Source organism: Bombina bombina, chromosome 1 (genome assembly GCF_027579735.1).
Source record: "Bombina bombina isolate aBomBom1 chromosome 1, aBomBom1.pri, whole genome shotgun sequence".
NCBI lineage: Eukaryota > Metazoa > Chordata > Amphibia > Anura > Bombinatoridae > Bombina > Bombina bombina.
In genome coordinates this window covers 399,475,271-399,494,633 of record NC_069499.1, presented here as the reverse complement: position 1 = coordinate 399,494,633, position 19,363 = coordinate 399,475,271, and the positions used below count along the sequence as shown (strand labels likewise).

General features: G+C 37.1%; 1 protein-coding gene across 1 annotated transcript in view; it reads right to left on the bottom strand.

Annotated features, from left to right (window-relative positions):
* The window catches only part of FMNL2 (formin like 2), a 557,440-nt gene extending 546,040 nt beyond the window's left edge, over positions 1 to 11,400 (bottom strand). The window contains exon 1 of the mRNA XM_053698305.1: positions 11,011 to 11,400. Within this exon, the coding sequence (XP_053554280.1) occupies positions 11,011 to 11,127 (117 nt within the window). The 5' untranslated portion in view covers positions 11,128 to 11,400. The remainder of the gene's footprint in view (positions 1 to 11,010) is intronic.
* Between the last annotated feature and the right edge of the window lie 7,963 nt (positions 11,401 to 19,363).

Genomic DNA, 19,363 nt, shown 5'->3' with positions numbered 1-19,363 from the left:
CATATAGATAACATTGAGCTCATGCACGTGAAGTTACCTAGGAGTCAGCACTGATTGGCTCAAATGCAAGTCTGCCAAAAGAACTGAAATTAGGGGCAGTTTGCAGAGGCTTATATACAAGGTAATTACAGCAGTAAAACATGTATTATTATAACTGTGTTGGTTATGCAAAACTGGGGAATGGGTAATAAAGGGATTATCTATCTTTTTAAACAACAAACATTCTGGTGTTGACTGTCCCTTTAACTTGATTTTGTCTATATTTTAGTATATATTACTTTTCTGTTAGTGTATTGTAAATTTTGTGCAAACTTCACCTGCATACAGCTGGCGAGACAAAGCAATAAAACCAGCTTGTTTAAAATGCTTAGAAAATTTCACAAGACTGGAGAGAGAGCTTCAGAGATACCCACAGAAATCCCCTTTTCAGCCCAGGGAACTGCCCTCTTTCTCCCACTGTCTGAAACTGTCAGTTTACAATAGAGAAAATACAAAGTGCAATGTAATTTTATACCAAGTATGATCCTAAGTAACACAGAAACATCCAATCACGCGTGGGCAGGGGGCGGCGTTGCACAACACCAATTAGCATAAGAAATCAATGTTTCTTATGCTAATGGAAATTGGTTTACAAACGAATGACAGTTTACAGCCACAAACACTTACTGTAGTTGCAGTAGAGGTTACACAGTGCAGCATAACAGGTCATATCATTCAGAGCATTCAAAATGTACACAGCAAAGGATGGGCTTCAGAACACTGATTATTATAAGCATTATAAGAGCAATGCAATGAGACAGTTAAAAACACACAGTACTGTAAAAGTTGTTTCTCCTAAACATTCTATTTTTTCTAATGATTTGTTATACCCTTTGCAGAGCATTCATTGTATAGAAAAATTTACTTTTTTTAGGTTTATTTTTTTGTATTTGAAAAAAGCTTGTTATGTCATTGAAATCTCAATACACTGTTCTCAAGAACTCAAATAGGCTTAGTCTGTAGGCAGAGCATACCTGCATACCTCCTTGATCTGTCTGCAGCCTTTGCTACTGTCGACCACCCTCTTTTGCTCCATAACCTCCAATCCTTCGGCATCTGTGACACAGCTCTCTCTTAGTTCTCTTTCTATCTGTCTAACCATACCTTTAGTGTAGCCTTCTCTGGGGTATCCTCTGCCCCGTTACCTCTTTCTGTTGGGGTACTGCAAGGCTCTGTCCTCGTTCCTCTTCTCTTCTCAATCTACATGTCCTCACTAGGTTCCTTAATAAAGTCCCACGGGTTTAATTATCATTTGTATGCCGACGATACCCAAATCTACCTCTCTGCACCAGAACTATCTCCTTTCTTGCTAACCCGTGTCACTAACTGTCTCTCTCATATCTCATCTTGGATGTCCTCTCACTACCTCAAGCTAAATCTCTCCAAAACTGAGCTCCTTATTTCCCCCCATGTCTCTATAACTGTTGACAACTTTATCATTACCCCAACCTCACATGCCCGATGTCTTGGGGTCACACTTGACTCTTGAGATCTTTCTTTCACTCCTCACATTCAGTCCTTGGCTAAAGCCTGCCGCATCCACCTTACAAACATCGCTAAAATTAGACATTTCCTTACACAAGACACAACAAAGATTTTAATTCACTCTATCATCCATTCCCGCCTCGACTACTGCATCCTCTCTGGTCTCCCTAGCTGCCGCCTAGCTCCTTTACAATCCATAATGAATGCCTCTGCCAGGCTCATCTTCATTGCACATCGTTCTTCATCTGCCGCACCTCTCTGCCAATCCCTTCACTGGCTTCCTCTTGCCTCCAGGATTAAACACAAAATTCTCACTCTGACACACAAAGCCCTCAATTGCACTGCTCCCCTCTATATCTCAGACCTTGTCTCCAGATACTCTCCCTCCCGTCCCCTTGGGTCCGCTCATGATCTCCTACTCTCCTTCTCTTTTGTTACCTCCTCACATTCCCGTCTACAAGATTTCTCAAGACTGGCTCCCATCTTATGGAACTCTCTGCCTCGCTCCACAAGAATCCCCCCTAGTTTTAAAAGCAACATTTTCATTAATGGTAGTGGTTTCAATAAGCTAAATCAGCGTATTCAATAGCAAAAATAAACCTAAAGGTGTAATTTCTAATAACTGATACTATGCAGCTGGTACAACAAGTCACTGGGAATATGTGACAGTGTATACCATTTTTATATAACTACATGCAATAAAGACTACTATAGAGAAGAATATGCACAGATACTGATCTAAACATCCAGAATAGAACCTTTTAAAAACATACTTACAAGCCTCCAGTTTAGCACTGTTGATGAGGTTAAGCTCGGACATCCACTGAAAAGGGCTGAGACAGCAGGAAGAGCAGCCCCCCCTCCCCCGCATATGAAAAGACCCATTACAAAAAAAAAGAGTCACGTTGATTAGAGTAACCGTGTTATTCCAGAGATTTAGATATCAAAATAACAAGAGTATTGCATTGAGCAATGATACTTTTTTATTGGACTAACTATACATTTATAAGTTGACAAGCTTTCGGAAGAGTTTCTATAAAAAAAAATATCATTGCTCAATGCAATACTCTTGTTATTTTGATATTAAAAAAAAAGAGCAAGCAGGAGTCTCTGTAGACTTGGGTTTACATCGGATTCTTTGAGGCTTGATTAGGAGTCTGAAAATCTGCACAATGTTATATAAAAATAAGCAAAACTATACAGTGTTACAAAAACACTCCCAGATTTATAAATGGGTCATCTACAAAATATTTATGCAAAGCAAAATCTAGTGTACAATGTCCCTTTAAGAGGAAAAATTATAGCAGTGACCCTTTAACCAACAGCAATACAAGCATTTTGAAAACTAGGGGGCCGATTTATCGGCATACGCTGTCGGCATTTATCATTGCACAAGCATTTCTCGTGAACTGCTTGTGCAATGCCGCCCCCTGCACATTCGCCAATCGGCCGCTAGCAGGGGTGTCAATCATCCTAAACGTATCTGATCAGGATGATTGCTGTCCGCCACCTCAAAGGTGGCGGACGAGTTAAGGAGCAGCGGTCTTAAGACAGCTGCTTCTTAACTTCAGTTTCAGGGGAACCTGAAACTACGGGGGTAGATTGTAGCATCCGCTGCTTCATAAATCTACCTCTTGCTGTTTAATTCCTAATCAAACATAGCTTTAATGATATTTACCTTAGTGTAGTATATCAATGTTGTAGTGTATTTATGAAATCATGACGGGTTCGATCCTGTGCCAATTAATCTTATGGATGCACAATGAAAGTAAAATCTAGATTTAGTTTATATGGCAGCTGCATTTAAGTTACGGTATTACAGCCCAATCACTAATGTTTAGTGACAACTGATTATTTGCATGTTATTAAAACACCTGCTCCTTACAGTGTTATTAATGACCACATATGACACCATTCATATCACACGGGCACATATAACATATATGTACTTTACTGTGATGAACCCTAATCACCACCCCTCCCCCACTGCAATTACCTTTCTGTGCTAGCCCCACTCGCAGCCCTAGCTCCCTTGTGCCACCTCACCAACACAATAACACATAGCTTCTGCCACTGCAATTGCATTTGATCTCTATATTAAAGGAATATGAAAAGTGCAAAGTAAACATAAAAAGAAATAAATTGTGTTAAAAACGGCAAACAACTCACTTGTTTTCATGCAAAATGAGCAATTCTCAGTGTGGCCACTACCTATAGTTACATAAGGAAGTTTAAAATTCTGCATCTTCTAAGCCTGAACAAGGAAGAAACCTCTCTGTTTCTATATCACTCACTTAACAGTAAGCCACCTCATGTTGCTAGAAGATTTATGACATTAAAGGGATACTAAACCCAATTTTCTTCTTTCAAGATTCAGATGGAGCATGCAATTTTAAAGGGATACTGAACCCAAATTTTTTCTTTCATGATTCAGATAGAGCAAGCAATTTTAAGCAACTTTCTAATTTACTCCTATTATCAATTTTTCTTTGTTCTCTTGGCATATTTATTTGAAAAAGCAGGGATGTAAGCATAGGGGCCATCCCATATTTGGTTCAGTTACATTTAGCCAACAATCAGCAAGTGCTACCCAGGTGCTGAACCAAAATGGGCTGGCTCCTAAGACTTACATTCTTGCTTTTCAAATAAAGATACCAAGAGAACAAAGAAAATTGATAATAAGAGTAAATTAGAAAGTTGCTTAAAATTGCCTGATCTATCTGAATCATAAAAGAAAAAAATTGGGTTTAGTATCCCTTCAAGCTGTATATTTTTTAGAATAATAATTTGGCTTAAGGATATATATAGAATAATTCCCCCCAAAAAAGATTTAGGGGTTGTTTTCCTGGGATTTGTAACACCTTCCTATAATATTTTTTTTTAACTATTTGAGCACACCAAAATGTCAGCACGGAACTGTAACAAAAAAATGTACCTACTATTAGCTTAAATGTTAACACTGCAAGATAAGCATTCTCCTACTACCAATCTGTTCACTCAAACAAAGCAATCATATGGCCATACTCTCTAGGTCAGTGGTTTTTAAATCTCTCCCCATGCCTCCCTAACAGGGCAGATTTTCAGGATATCTGAACGAAAGCACAGGTGAAATAATAAGCTGTTTAGTAAACATGGTTATTAACGTGCACTCACCCAAGGTAATCATGAAAATCTCACCTGTTAAGGAGGCCTGATGACAGGCTTGAAAACAGATATCGAAGGGTATAGTAGACCAAGCGCTCGTGGGTGCCCCTATCATACTATTGACAGGCTTGAAAACCCCAGCTCTAAGTTCCCAGTTTCATCCCTGCATGTGTCTACTGAATATCAGTGAGACCAAATAGGCTTAAATTTACAACAGAATACCCCTTTAAAGACAATACAAACTAGTTCTCTCTGACACACAAGACTTTAAAGGAAACTGCTCTAGTAATGTTAAGAAATTTTACATCCCAAAATATTTTAACTGAAGTTAGGTTCAAATATGTTGGCTTTCATAAACTACCAGAAATATTTTATGATCCAAAACATATGTACATTCAAAGTTAAAATTAAAGTGGTTGATCATCCAATCAGACCACTGAACTCTCTGATGTGATGAGACTCTTTTCTGTAGAGAACCCCTCAAGAACACATCATGATCTGAAACAGGAAATGATGGACCCTAAAGATTGCCAAGTATATGTGAATGCTAAATTCAGCTGGCAGTGAGTATGTAACCTACCTGCCAAATGTTTTCCTTTTTATTTTAATTCTTATTATCCACATTCTAAGCAAGATGTTGTGAAAGAAAACAAAACATATACATTTGTAACCATAACTACATAAAATATCCAATAACTAACGTAACATTTATCATGTGAACTAATAATAGCTTAGCAGAAAATACATGAAAAAGCCTATAGCCTACATATTAAACTAAGTGAGATACTAGTTGCTGGTGACTTGTAAGCCTTGCAGAATTCTCATGAGCCAATCCCATTCATTTTGGTAACATCTGGCATTAAGCTTTCAACATTGTACAAACTTTAATCTTTCTCTTATTACACAAAATCTATGTGTTTCAATTAAAATGAATTCAGACAAAGATCCCATAACCCAGGTGCATTAACACTTGGTCTAAAGTTCTGTTTTTATAATGTGCTTATACTGAGAGAACTGTCAGAGACGCAAGATCCTTTGCCGATTTCAAATCTTAACAAACATCTCCATTGACAGTTCTGTAGGTCCTTTTCTAAATTTATGGATGAGAAAGCAAAATAAATACAATAAAAAATAAATTTTAGCAAAGGAAATTAGATTTATTAAAGGGACACTAAGTAAATGCTTTATATAATAATGTATTAAAACGATTAGCCTGAGAACAGTATGTATTTTTGAATATTAGTTGTCTAAATATGGAAAAAGTGTCCATAAATCAAAGGGGGCTGCCATGTTGTAACCTAGGTTTCCTTCTCTGCTGAGGACAATTAGAGCACTTTGTAAAATAAGACGACCTGTATATTTTGTAATGTGTGGGCCAAATAGCCCAATAGTATATTCTGTTGTTTAGCCCTTTTATGGGGTACACCTATGAAGTATACATGTAACAGGGCAATACTCAGCATAGCAAACCTGCAGCAGTTATTTTTTATAACTGCTGATGGGCTGGCTGGGTAACTAAAGACATATTGCTTTTCCTTTTATTCCCTCTTTATTAAAAATAAAAACACCAACAACAATAACCTTTTGATTTCCAATCAAGCGCTATTGACTGTAGAATTAGCATTTAATCTGTGATTCTAAAGCACAAAGGTTTATAATTAGCCATACAGGTGAAATTTAGCCTTCACACATTTTGTTTAGAAAAGTGTTCTCACAATTACAACAGCAAAGAAGAATGCATAACAGCAACTGACCACAACATTTCTAACAAAGTGGGTGCTATACAGGAAAACATACAATAAACTCTTTCATTTAAGCCCTTAATATTAAGCTTGTGACTTTCTTTCAGGCTATTCTGAGAACAGCAAGGCTGAAAGTGACACATACAGTTTGACAGAATGGGTTCATACTTTCCGAAGCAAAGTCTGATAATGAGGAATAAATGATGCAAAAATGCACTAAAACGACCACTAAACAAGTTAGCTTGAAATGTAGCATTTTAAGCAATCTAATAAATTGCAGTCCTAAAATAGACATAAAAGCGCATTTGAAATATACAGAAATACATTTCAAATTCCCCTAGACATAGTTTTACAATATCCTTACTTTTGCAAAAATGCTTTTGTGAAAAGTTATAACAGAGTTATTGTAAAGTAATTTCCAGCCCTCAGAAATTGTGCAAGTATCTATCCTTCTACCATATTCTCAGGGCTGCATTTTGCATCCACGGGGGGACAGGGGTGGACATATTCACCCCTGTCCACCCAACCTCTCCTCTGGCGTGCAGCAATCCACTGCCCGAATTTAACATTGCACACGAGTGCTCCTTTGCGCTTGCACGCAACCCTGCCCACTCACAGCCAATCACACCCAGACAGGAACTGTCAATTACACAATTGTGCAAACCTGCAGTCAAAGGGAGGAAAAGTGCTTGATAGATCGATGTGCCTTGTTATTGTTTAGAAAAACTATCACACAATTTATAAAATCATTTTTTTTTAGAAGAATTAAAGTTTGAGAAGTTAATTTAAAATGTGCTACTGTTTGTTTCAAAATCATTTTTATGTCTCCTTAGCCAGCATCATTCCTTAGCATTGAAAAATGGAACCTATGATCTGAAGTTTAAGGACTTTATTACAGCGTACAATTTCTACAATATGGTATTATATCAAAACACCCGAATCAATACTGGTTCCTTCACAAACAGAGAGAAAAACGAAATGTCTAAAACAGATTGATTAATTTAATTTTTAAAAATAATCAGCGGCATAAGCCCTTGACTAGACACTATTTTTGGATCTCAATAAACATGACATTATAGAATCTAGTGACACTGCACCGCACATATAGACAGATATGCATAAATAGCACATAATATGGATGAGTGAAAAGTGTACATATTGGTAAAGTGACATGACTGGGCAAAATGTTTATAATATTATAACTTGTTTTTTTTTCTTCTCTAATATATAAGATTAGGTTATGCATAAGTGAGTTCAACAGTAAGGCAATATGATTTCAGAATTGTTATGGGTACCTCTATTTTAGTGCCTTGTTTGGATTATTGTTAACCTTATTCTCTGAATAATACAGTTGCTACTTCATTATTTCTGGAGAGAATTTAAACAGACATTCTAAAGCAAAAAGAATAAGCTCTGGATCTAGCTTTTCAGCAGGACAAGGTCAGTGAGCCAATCAAGAGAGGCAGTTGCTATTAGCCTCCAATCACTGTCCATTCCCTGCTTGGGAGGTACAATGCTTGAGGCTCCAGATTTGGGAATTATTGTTAGTGTTTAAGAGATTAAATGCATAGCAAGCTAGAGTCAGTAATGCAAATGACATGCTCTAATGAATTAAGACAGGTCATTTGTGCATTAGACTATTCATTTTAATCACAGCTGGTTTGGAAGCTGCACAATATTATATAAAACATTGGGACAATTAAATGGAGTACATACAATGCAGGCAGTGGACATTTTGGTGCAAACTGTAAACATATTCTTTAGGGAAAATCAATAAACATCATATTTAGAGCATGTTTTGGAGCTCTGTAAAAATGTGCAATGTCAAATACACAGGATTAGACAATTTAACACATCCTCTTATGCGAGACAAATGCATGAGTCACGGGGATATGCAGTGCATGTACAGCTGGCGACCGCTAATTTCCTTCTACTAATTTCCACAACAGTTTTACACCACGTGAACCAATATCAGCAATCAAGTGCTCGCTAAATAGGTAATAAGCTTTAGCAAATGTGATTAACATATACAGAGCCATTGGTACACAGTCCTGCAGACAGATAGGTGTATCTTAAACATTTAGGGGCCGTGTTTGGTTACCCTGGTTTAAAGAAAAGTATTCAAAACCCATAAAATATCAATGTAAACTTTAATGGAGATATATGTTATTACCACCAGTTCCTGGAATATAAACTATATCAATGCTTCTCCTGATTTTCTCCCCAGCTGTGCCATGCTGAGGCTTTGCAATACTTTGGCTATGTGTGAGGCCTATGTGGGTAACCTGTTTGCAGGACTTAAAAACATGGTAAATTAGTTTGAGCAAAGTAAAATGATATACTGTAACAAACTAGATAATGTATTATGTTTTGCTTGAGTGTCCCTTTAATAGACTTTAGAGGAGAAATGATTATCAGGAATAGGAGAACAATGGATATGAAATAAAGAGTAACTGCAGTTTAAATACAGAAGACAGTGCTAATTTACATAATAGTTATACAAAGAATGAGGCACATGAGTGATATATACTTTCATCTGAAGAAGTACAAATACAGTATGGGAGTTCAACAACGCACTAGATATTCATAAGGCTATTATGGGGATTAACCAAAGCTTTTTACATAAACTTGTGTGAAGACTCGAGGTGTTTATTGGTTTTGTAACTGTCATCATAATCTATGAGTTTATATTTTAGAATGTAGCTACTGTACCTAGCATTATAGTAAAGATAACATGAATGAAGGTTTGTAAATGCAACAAAACAAACCAAAAGCAAAACTAAAGCAATTGAGCCTCGTCTTCAATAGAGTTTGTCAGAGGGACAAAAGAAATGCACTTAGGTTAATGCCCATAAAAATAGTTTACTAAGTAGTAAATTAAGGTAATTCAAGGCCAGGTTAGTCTAAGGCACAGAGATAAGTCACTTGGCAGAAACTAAGAGCTAACGATTCCCAACAGTAGCGCGCTTGAAATTATGTTGAGAGTGAAGGTTCAACACCAAGAAGAAAGAAATTGCTGACATTTTTTTTAAAATTTTTGAGTAATTTAAAAACGTATTTTTCAGCCACATATGTAAGTCGAAAAAACAAATTCCTAAATAAACACAAAGCATTTTGTATTGGCCATGGAACCCAACTGAAAATCAGAATTACTTAAGGAAAAGCTTTTAAACAAAATAATGCCTCCCTTCCAAATGACATGGTGACAGCTCAGTGAAGCACACAGCTGAGGATCAAAAGTTAGAAGCCCACCACACATTCCTCTTTGAAAGGGAAGATTAGTTGATAGGAGACGGACAGCAGTATTGGGACAATCATCAAAATTAGCTTACAAGCGACTTGTCACCACTGTTTACAGATTAACGCATGGATCTGACACACAATAGCAGCTGGTGGACTGACACAGTCCAACTTCACAGATATGTCTAATAAATTGTTATCTGTGTTGTAATCTTTCTATCTGCATGATACCCATGGCATATTGTCATGTATGGAGTCAACTGGGTATTTTTGACAATGTTTCCCTAGCTCCATACAAATGCCTTTGAAAAGTATGTGTGTGTGTGTGTTATTAGCATATCATTTATCCAATACTGAGGTCATGCTATACATCTGGACTAATTAATAAACTACTTCTGGAGTGAATCTCTACATGACATAACTCAATGAGTTTAAAAGTAAGTAAAATCCTGCGCCACATTTGTTTTTATTTTTAACCTTTTAGTAAAAAAAACATCAAAAGTGTAAAAAGGGGACACTTTTATTTACCAACATTTGTCATAGTTAGTTTACAGATTGATACATACTGTTCTACTGCATTAGTAAAAATATCTTTCATTGTAAATCATAATAATATAATACATCATTTATAGAACACCATAATCTGCACCATTGTAGAAGAAAAACACAATAAAACAGTTCAATCTACTGCATTACAAACAATTTTTACAACCAAAAATGTCATTTCAAATCTCTTGTTTAAATGAATCCATTCATTTTTGTGAATTACTTAACAATACAATGTGCCAGAGCTGAGTAAAATGCCAAAGTGCATTGATATGATCCAAGTTAAGTTAATGTTTTATCAAACCTGAGGACTTGGCATACACACCACACCCCCTATGATAAAACTTGTAAGTGGATTATTTCCTTGAGCCTTGTCCCCAAAGCAATCACAACACTATGACACCCAGTCACCGGTGTTCAGCACATGCACATTTTACCAGACTATTTCTTGATGCCAACAACTTTCCATTTTAATGCTAATGAATTACAGATTTCCAGTACCACCCTTCGCTACCATTCAAATGACACTGTTCATGCAATGCAGTGATTTATAATATCTCCACATGGGATAGCATCCATAGCTTTAGATTACAAAGCAAATTCACAATTCAAAAGACCTATTCCTGAAAAAAAGAATTCCACAGAAAACGTGCTAGCCCAGCCACCCCCCATCTAAACAACCAGACAATGGGGCTTTTTTTCAGAAGCAGATTTTCCTGCACGGTGCATTCAAAAGCATTAACCTTTAAATTGCAAGATGTTAGACGCAGCACCATTCAGCTAAATATGCAAAGCAGTTATAAATGCCACTCACCAGCACGACTGCAAACCTCTCCTCCAGCTCACCTGCCTCTGGCATGGGCAGCTTGAGGGGCATATTGTGAGCCCTGAAATCAGTGTGGTTGGAATCCATGCTGCCTGCATTCCCCATGATGACCACCAGCCTCTGCACAGGCCACCTCCACCTACAGCCTGGCCAGGGAAAACAACACAAGCCCAGCAGCCTGTCCTTTATCCCCAAGTGATCCTGATGTGCCCAGAAAATACACCACGCAATGTGAGCTGATGCACACGGTGCGTCCCAGCACAGCTGCACCTATTGCACCTTCCTGCCCCTCTGTGCCCTCCACACAAATCCCGGAGTATTTTCTGGCGAGGGGGAAGGAGGCACAGATACCATGTTGCACAGTTTACTCACTGCTGCTAGTGTGAGGAGCACAAGAGGCTACAGCAGCCAGCGTGAGCACAACATGGAAACTCCCTTTATTGTCCAGGGGAAGAGCAAGGCTCCCTCTAGTGATTCTCTGAAATGCTGATGCTGGCTGGGGATGATGCTGGCTCGGCTTCAGTACTTAGTGTTGCCTGCTGCTAACACAAGTACAGATGATGATAAAATATTATATTCTGCAAACCTCTTATATTTAATGTGCATGTTTATCTGGTGCCCAGACAACAAAAGAGAGGCTCTGCACACGTTAAACACTAGAGCAGACATGTTAAGAGTACTATGCTTATCTATACTGCATTCTACTATCTCGTCTATTCTATTTCACTGTTTCATTTTGACATGAAAAACCATTTCACATATTATTAGGATATTAAAATAATAAATACAATTCTAGATTATTATGTTATCAAAGAGTGTCATGAGATTGTGTGTGTGTGTGTGTGTGTGTGTGTGTGTGTGTGTGTGTGTGTGTGTGTGTGTGTGTGTGTGTGTGTGTGTGTGTGTGTGTGTGTGTGTGTGTGTGTGTGTGTGTGTGTGTGTGTGTGTGTGTGTGTGTGTGTGTGTGTGTGTGTGTGTGTGTGTGTGTGTGTGTGTGTGTGTGTGTGTGTATATATATATATATATATATATATATATATATATATATATATATATATATATATATATATACAGGGAGAGCAGAATTATTAGGCAAGTTGTATTTTTGAGGATTAATTTTATTATTGAACAACAACCATGTTCTCAATGAACCCAAAAAACTCATTAATATCAAAGCTGAATAGTTTTGGAAGTAGTTTTTAGTTTGTTTTTAGTTTTAGCTATTTTAAGGGGATATCTGTGTGTGCAGGTGACTATTACTGTGCATAATTATTAGGCAACTTAACAAAAAACAAATATATACCCATTTCAATTATTTATTTTTACCAGTGAAACCAATATAACATCTCAACATTCACAAATATACATTTCTGACATTCAAAAACAAAACAAAAACAAATCAGTGACCAATATAGCCACCTTTCTTTGCAAGGACACTCAAAAGCCTGCCATCCATGGATTCTGTCAGTGTTCACCATCAACATTGCGTGCAGCAGCAACCACAGCCTCCCAGACACTGTTCAGAGAGGTGTACTGTTTTCCCTCCTTGTAAATCTCACATTTGATGATGGACCACAGGTTCTCAATGGGGTTCAGATCAGGTGAACAAGGAGGCCATGTCATTAGATTTTCTTCTTTTATACCCTTTCTTGCCAGCCACGATGTGGAGTACTTGGACGCGTGTGATGGAGCATTGTCCTGCATGAAAATCATGTTTTTCTTGAAGGATGCAGACTTCTTCCTGTACCACTGCTTGAAGAAAGTGTCTTCCAGAAACTGGCAGTAGGACTGGGAGTTGAGCTTGACTCCATCCTCAACCCGAAAAGGCCCCACAAGCTCATCTTTGATGATACCAGCCCAAACCAGTACTCCACCTCCACCTTGCTGGCGTCTGAGTCGGACTGGAGCTCTCTGCCCTTTACCAATCCAGCCACGGGCCCATCCATCTGGCCCATCAAGACTCACTCTCATTTCATCAGTCCATAAAACCTTAGAAAAATTAGTCTTGAGATATTTCTTGGCCCAGTCTTGACGTTTCAGCTTGTGTGTCTTGTTCAGTGGTGGTCGTCTTTCAGCCTTTCTTACCTTGGCCATGTCTCTGAGTATTGCACACCTTGTGCTTTTGGGCACTCCAGTGATGTTGCAGCTCTGAAATATGGCCAAACTGGTGGCAAGTGGCATCTTGGCAGCTGCACTCTTGACTTTTCTCAGTTCATGGGCAGTTATTTTGCGCCTTGGTTTTTCCACACGCTTCTTGCGACCCTGTTGACTATTTTGAATGAAACGCTTGATAGTTCGATGATCACGCTTCAGAAGCTTTGCAATTTTAAGAGTGCTGCATCCCTCTGCAAGATATCTCACTATTTTTGACTTTTCTGAGCCTGTCAAGTCCTTCTTTTGACCCATTTTGCCAAAGGAAAGGAAGTTGCCTAATAATTATGCACACCTGATATAGGGTGTTGATGTCATTAGACCACACCCCTTCTCATTACAGAGATGCACATCACCTAATATGCTTAATTGGTAGTAGGCTTTCGAGCCTATACAGCTTGGAGTAAGACAACATGCATAAAGAGGATGATGTGGTCAAAATACTAATTTGCCTAATAATTCTGCACTCCCTGTATATATATATATATATACTGTATATATTAAATTATTTGTTGTTTAATGTAAGTGTAAAGCTTTACTTTTTATAACATGCATACTGGCTGGGTGCTTCTATGTTGGAACTTTGGTTTTCCCCTTATCTATCTCTTCTACTGTCTGATGACAACTAGATACCAATATAAACAGTCAATAAAAGAGAGTGTGCATACAAGAACTATATGATTGTTAAAATAACTAACAGTCGGCTAGATCACGAGTTTTGTCGGTAAGGCTGTGTGGTGCTAACTCTCCTTGATTTCTTACCGCTCCCTTTAAACAACGCTGGTATTACGACTTTTCTGCAAGCCGGCGTTAGCCTCAGAAAAGTGAACGTTGAGCAAAATTTAGCTCCACATCTCACCTCGATACCAGCGTTGCTTATGGTAGCGGTAAGCTGGCAAAACGTGCTCGTGCACGATTTTCCCATAGGAAACAATAGGGCGGAGCTGGGTGAAAAAAAACTAACACCTGCAAAAAAGCAGCGTTCAGCTCCTAACGCAGCCCCATTGTTTCCTATGGGGAAAGAAAATTTACGTCTGCACCTAACACCCTAACATGAACCCTGAGTCTAAACACCCCTAATCTTACACTTATTTACCCCTAATCTGCCACCCCCGCTATCGCTGACACCTACATTATAATTATTAACCCCTAATCTGCCGCTCCGGACAACGCCGCCACCTACATTATACTTATAAACCCCTAATCTGCTGCCCCCAACATCGCCGACACCTACATTATAGTTATTAACCCCTAATCTGCCCCCCCCAACGTCGCTGCAACTATATTACATTTATTAACCCCTAATCTTCCGACCCCAACATTGCCGCTACTATAATAAATTTATTAACCCCTAAACCTAAGTCTAACCCTAAGTCTAAACCCCCCTAACTTAAATATAATTTAAATTAAACAAAATAAATTTAACATAATTAAATAAATTAATCCTATTTAAAACTAAATACTTACCGATAAAATAAACCCCAAGCTAGCTACAATATAACTAATAGTTACATTGTAGCTAGTTTAGGATTTATTTTTATTTTACAGGCAACTTTGTATTTATTTTAACTAGGTACAATAGTTATGAAATAGTTATTAACTATTTAATAACTACCTAGCTGTTAGGGGTAATATGAACCCCTGACGGCAGCCATCTTGTTCCTCGCAGCCATCTTGTGAAGATTAGCATCCATTTTGTAATGATTAGACTTTTATTATACTGGGTTATTATGTAGTGAGAACTATGTGCATGTTATGATAGTTTCCTTAGCTGTTCGGCCTTGTCAATGTACTCTGGCTGTACGCCAAGAAGAAGATAATGTCAATAAGATGGTTCAGAAACCTTGCTGTCTCCGCAGATGTTAGCCTATTATGACTATGTAATTCTTGTTATGAGAAACTCATTTTCCAGCTTCACATTGTACTTTGCTCTGTATAACTGTGTAAGATGACGCAGTCCTAACGTGTCATCCCCTTAACCCTGTATGTCACTATAAGAAATGCTTGCACTGTGCAATAAACAGGATTGGCTTTAGATCATAATGCTGCGTGGTCTGAGTCATTCTAAGGGGCCCTTATCAGATAATCTACATATGCCTCAGATGGTACACTGGGCCCGTGGCTTCGGCCTGACCTGACACTTACCCCCCTGGGGAAACACCTAACAATTTTGATGTCAGTTTGTGGGATTCGCCGTGAGTAAGTATGAGTGCTTCTACCATGCTTTCCTTCTGTGAATCTGAACCTAAATTTAGTCTGGTAATAGGTGTTGATAATATATGATAAAGGGTTAAAGGGGTTCCTGTGGTTGAAGCACAGGTTTGCGGAGGTTATAGTCCTGCCGGCAGTTGTGATACCCCTCCAGACAGGTTATCAGTCCTGTGCTGGGATACGACAGGTATTGTGAGCCCTGTCTGTGATAAGCGCGTAAGAAATATATGAATGCCAGTTGACGGAAGAATATTTTTAAGATAAACTCCCCTGGGAAAAGGTGGCAGTGAGTGAGTCTCATGTGTGTTAAAGTTTCCCATATTCATTCCCATAATAGAGTTTTGTTACCCACCTGAAGCTCATGTTGATATCTGATGCTTGCTTTGTTTTGTTTGTGTTTTGCTGCTATAAATGTGCGTTGAAAATATTAAGTGGCTGTGCATGTTATTATTGTGGCTATTATTGTATTGAGAAATGGGAACTGCTTATAGATAAGAATGCACAGAGAAAATTACATGTATAAGGTAAAAGAAAAGAAGAGTAAATAGTTTCTGCAAAAGACAGAAATATTGTTAAAACACTGTCAGTGAGTACTGCTGTGTGATAAATAGAGAAATCTCTGTGTTAAAAAATGTAGCAGGCAAAGAAGGGGGGCCACCACTGAGCGCGCACATAGATCAGAAGAAAAAAAAAAAAAAGAAAAGAAACTGTTACAGCAGCTCCGTTTGTAAGACTTTTTGTTTGCTTGCAGTAATGAAAAGGACATTTTGTATATTGAGATGCATAATGTGTGATGGTCTGTCGGTTCTCACTGTGGTATGAGTGTAACAGATTTGCTTTAAACCAAAAACAGAATGTATTATTTGAAAATGATTGTCCCAAGCCGTGCAAAAGTGGCTATTTTGCGGGGTTTAGGAATAAAATACATTTTGGACTTGGTGGCAAGTTAATCTTGTGTTTTTTTTTATATATATATATATATATGTATGTTGTACGCTATGAAATAGATGTTTTTCTGAGAAAGGAAAAAAGGGAGTGAATCTCTGGTATGCGAGATGAAATGAGCTTGTGTATCTGTGTTGTATCGTTGTAAAACTGTTTCTTTCTGTTTCTCTGCTGGGAAATCAGACGTTTTAAGAAGATATTTTGTAATGTTATTTTATATACCTGTATTTTAAAGTCACCAGCATGTTTTAAGTATATGGTATTCATATGCAGTTTTAGTTTTAAGTGATAATTGTTTTTCGGCATGTAAAGATATGATATTGTTTTTGCAAGTGAAGTAACGGCTTTGACAGTGGCTTTGAAAGTGCGATGGTGTGTGTGATTTTTTGTCACTCTCTGGTAAATATGAAACTGTTTCGGGTATGATTAATGGGTTAACGTATGTTGTATTTGTAAGGTCTGTGCACGGAGTTAGTGCACCTAATGAGATATAGTTTTAGGCTGTAGTTGAAAGTTTATCTAAAAATGCGTCCGTTTTTGTTGCAAGTAAATTAATCTGCAGGTCATGCTACAGTACAGAGGTGAAATTTGTGTGGTAAATCATACAAGCAGCCTAAATTATGGTTGGGATATACATATGTAATTTACGTGATGAATGGTTAGTCCTTAAAGGGACAGTCCACTGTAACAAGGTGTTGCTATTAATATATTGTCCATGACGTGTTATACAAGCTGCATAGTATAAAATATAGGAGAAATTGGCATTTGCCAGTTTACCTGTATATATATGAAGTAGCTGGTTTTAGGCTTTCAAAACACAGTTGATTGCAATGAGTTGAATTTTAGATAATAAGAATATCTCATTATCTTATATTTGTCTGTAAAATCAGAGCTCAGTGCGTAGACGGAGCAATAGAAAATTGTCATTTTATTATTTAAAGAACCAGTGCAATAACACTGTATTAGTAGTTTGCTAAATATATTTTAAGAGACATTTCTTTGTATATATTTATTTTAAATCTGCTGTTCAGATAGCAGATATTTCTTTTTGCAGCATAACTTAATTCTCTCTGTAATGCAAACTGAAGTGATAAGTTGTCTACAATTTTAGTTTAGGGATCCGTGAGACTAGCGGAAAGAAAAAAAAAAAACGAGACAAAACAGAGGAGTGTAAATATTTAAAGGGATACAGGCAAACTGATATAACATCTGAGAATTTAAGGGAATATTTACATGAAAAGACAATGAGGTTTACTGTGAGCCTAACACTAGTATATTTCACTGTGTTAGCAGTTTCAATTAAAGATTATTTTTAGTTTGGTTAAAATGTCCCTTTAACTAGCCTGCATCCCACTGTGAGTGCGTTCTTATGCTGCTTATGCTTGCTTAGGCTATTTAATGAACGTCAGTATACATTTTTTATTACAAGGATCATTGGGAATAATTTAAAGGGGAAATTGTATTAGTATTCTTTTATAGAAAGCTTATTTTTTGTGTTATATGCGGTTGATTATATTTGGCTAGAGAGCTGCAGAATGGTGAATATCAAATTATACATAATGTTAAATCCAATAATTTTGTTGTTGTGGTTAAACTAATTAGCATTTATCAAGTTTTAGTGTGAATTTTATATTTTTAAGCAGTAAACAGTGTTTCTCCTTTAAGTAAAAATTAAACTTTGAGCTTGCCTTACTATCTTTGAGAGGAATGATAATACTGTGCATGTTTTGCTTTTCTTTAAAAAAAAAAAAAAAAATGTTCTCTCTTGTGTTTGGCTTTGTTGCAGAGAGAACGATTTGCACTTTACATTTAAAGCGGCAGTACTGGTGTTCTATGTTATAAAAAATGATAACTATAAATTGCTAACTACAAAAAACAAGTATTTATATTATATTCTGTCACAGAATATAGCTTAAAAATGATAATTTTATTTCTGTGGCTGTCAAACTGTATCTCACAGATATTTCAGAACTCTTTGTTATTTAAAATAACCCCCACTGGGTTCAATAAATAAATTAGATATTATTTAATGAAGTGATTTCAGTGACACTTTAAAATATATATAGTTATTTGGTTATTAACTAGACTACCACTATTATTGCAATGACTTTGATTGCTGCTTAACAGCTAAGCCATGGGCTATAATGTGTCTACAATAAACACCCCTACTTAAGGCGATACGGGACGGCAAACAAATGATGCACATTTGATCTGATTCTACTGCATTTATATAACTTGCTAATTTATCTGATCACAGTTTTAGTTTTATTTATATGGCTTACGTGTATTTTGTCTCTTGGTGTTGTAATGAGATTTATACAGCCTGTGATAAGAGGCAGCCCTCAAAGGCTTAAAAATTAGCATATGAGCCTACCTATGTTTGGTTTAATCTAGGAAGGTTGGTTAAAATTAAAAGTCCTATCTGAATAATGAAATTTTCATTTATCCTAGAATGTCCCTTTAACAGTGGCTACCGTGGTTATCTGCTCGTTCCCAAATAAGCGCAATTTTATTTGTATAATCTGCAACTGAAGTTTCTTGTGCATCTGCCGTGATTGTACAGAGTGGATGTTTTTAATTGTTTGTAGTGTTTTGCGAATGTTGCATTTCAATAAATGTCAGAATATGTGTTGCATTTTAGGTTACTTGTGGTTGTTTGAAATTTGTGTCAGCAGCTAATGTTTTCTTTTGTGAAAGACAAGAACGATTGGTTTTCACTGTTTGTTTGTTATGTTTTTCTCTTTTGTGACTACGTGTGGAAGCGTGCTGTATGGACAGCATACTGAATTGTGAAGTGTATTTGATTTTGCTTGCTATTGAGAATTGTCTCTGCATGAGTGGAGTGCATGATTTGTCATTTAGTTTCTTGTTATCTTGTGTTTGTGTGTCACATGAGATGTTTCACGCAAACATGGGGAAGTATTGATGAGTATTGATGAATATCTTTATGTAATGGGGGTGATTGTTTTTAGGAGGTGAACCTAAAACGTTTTGAATCTCCTCTTACAATGTTATTGTCTAACCACCAGCTGTG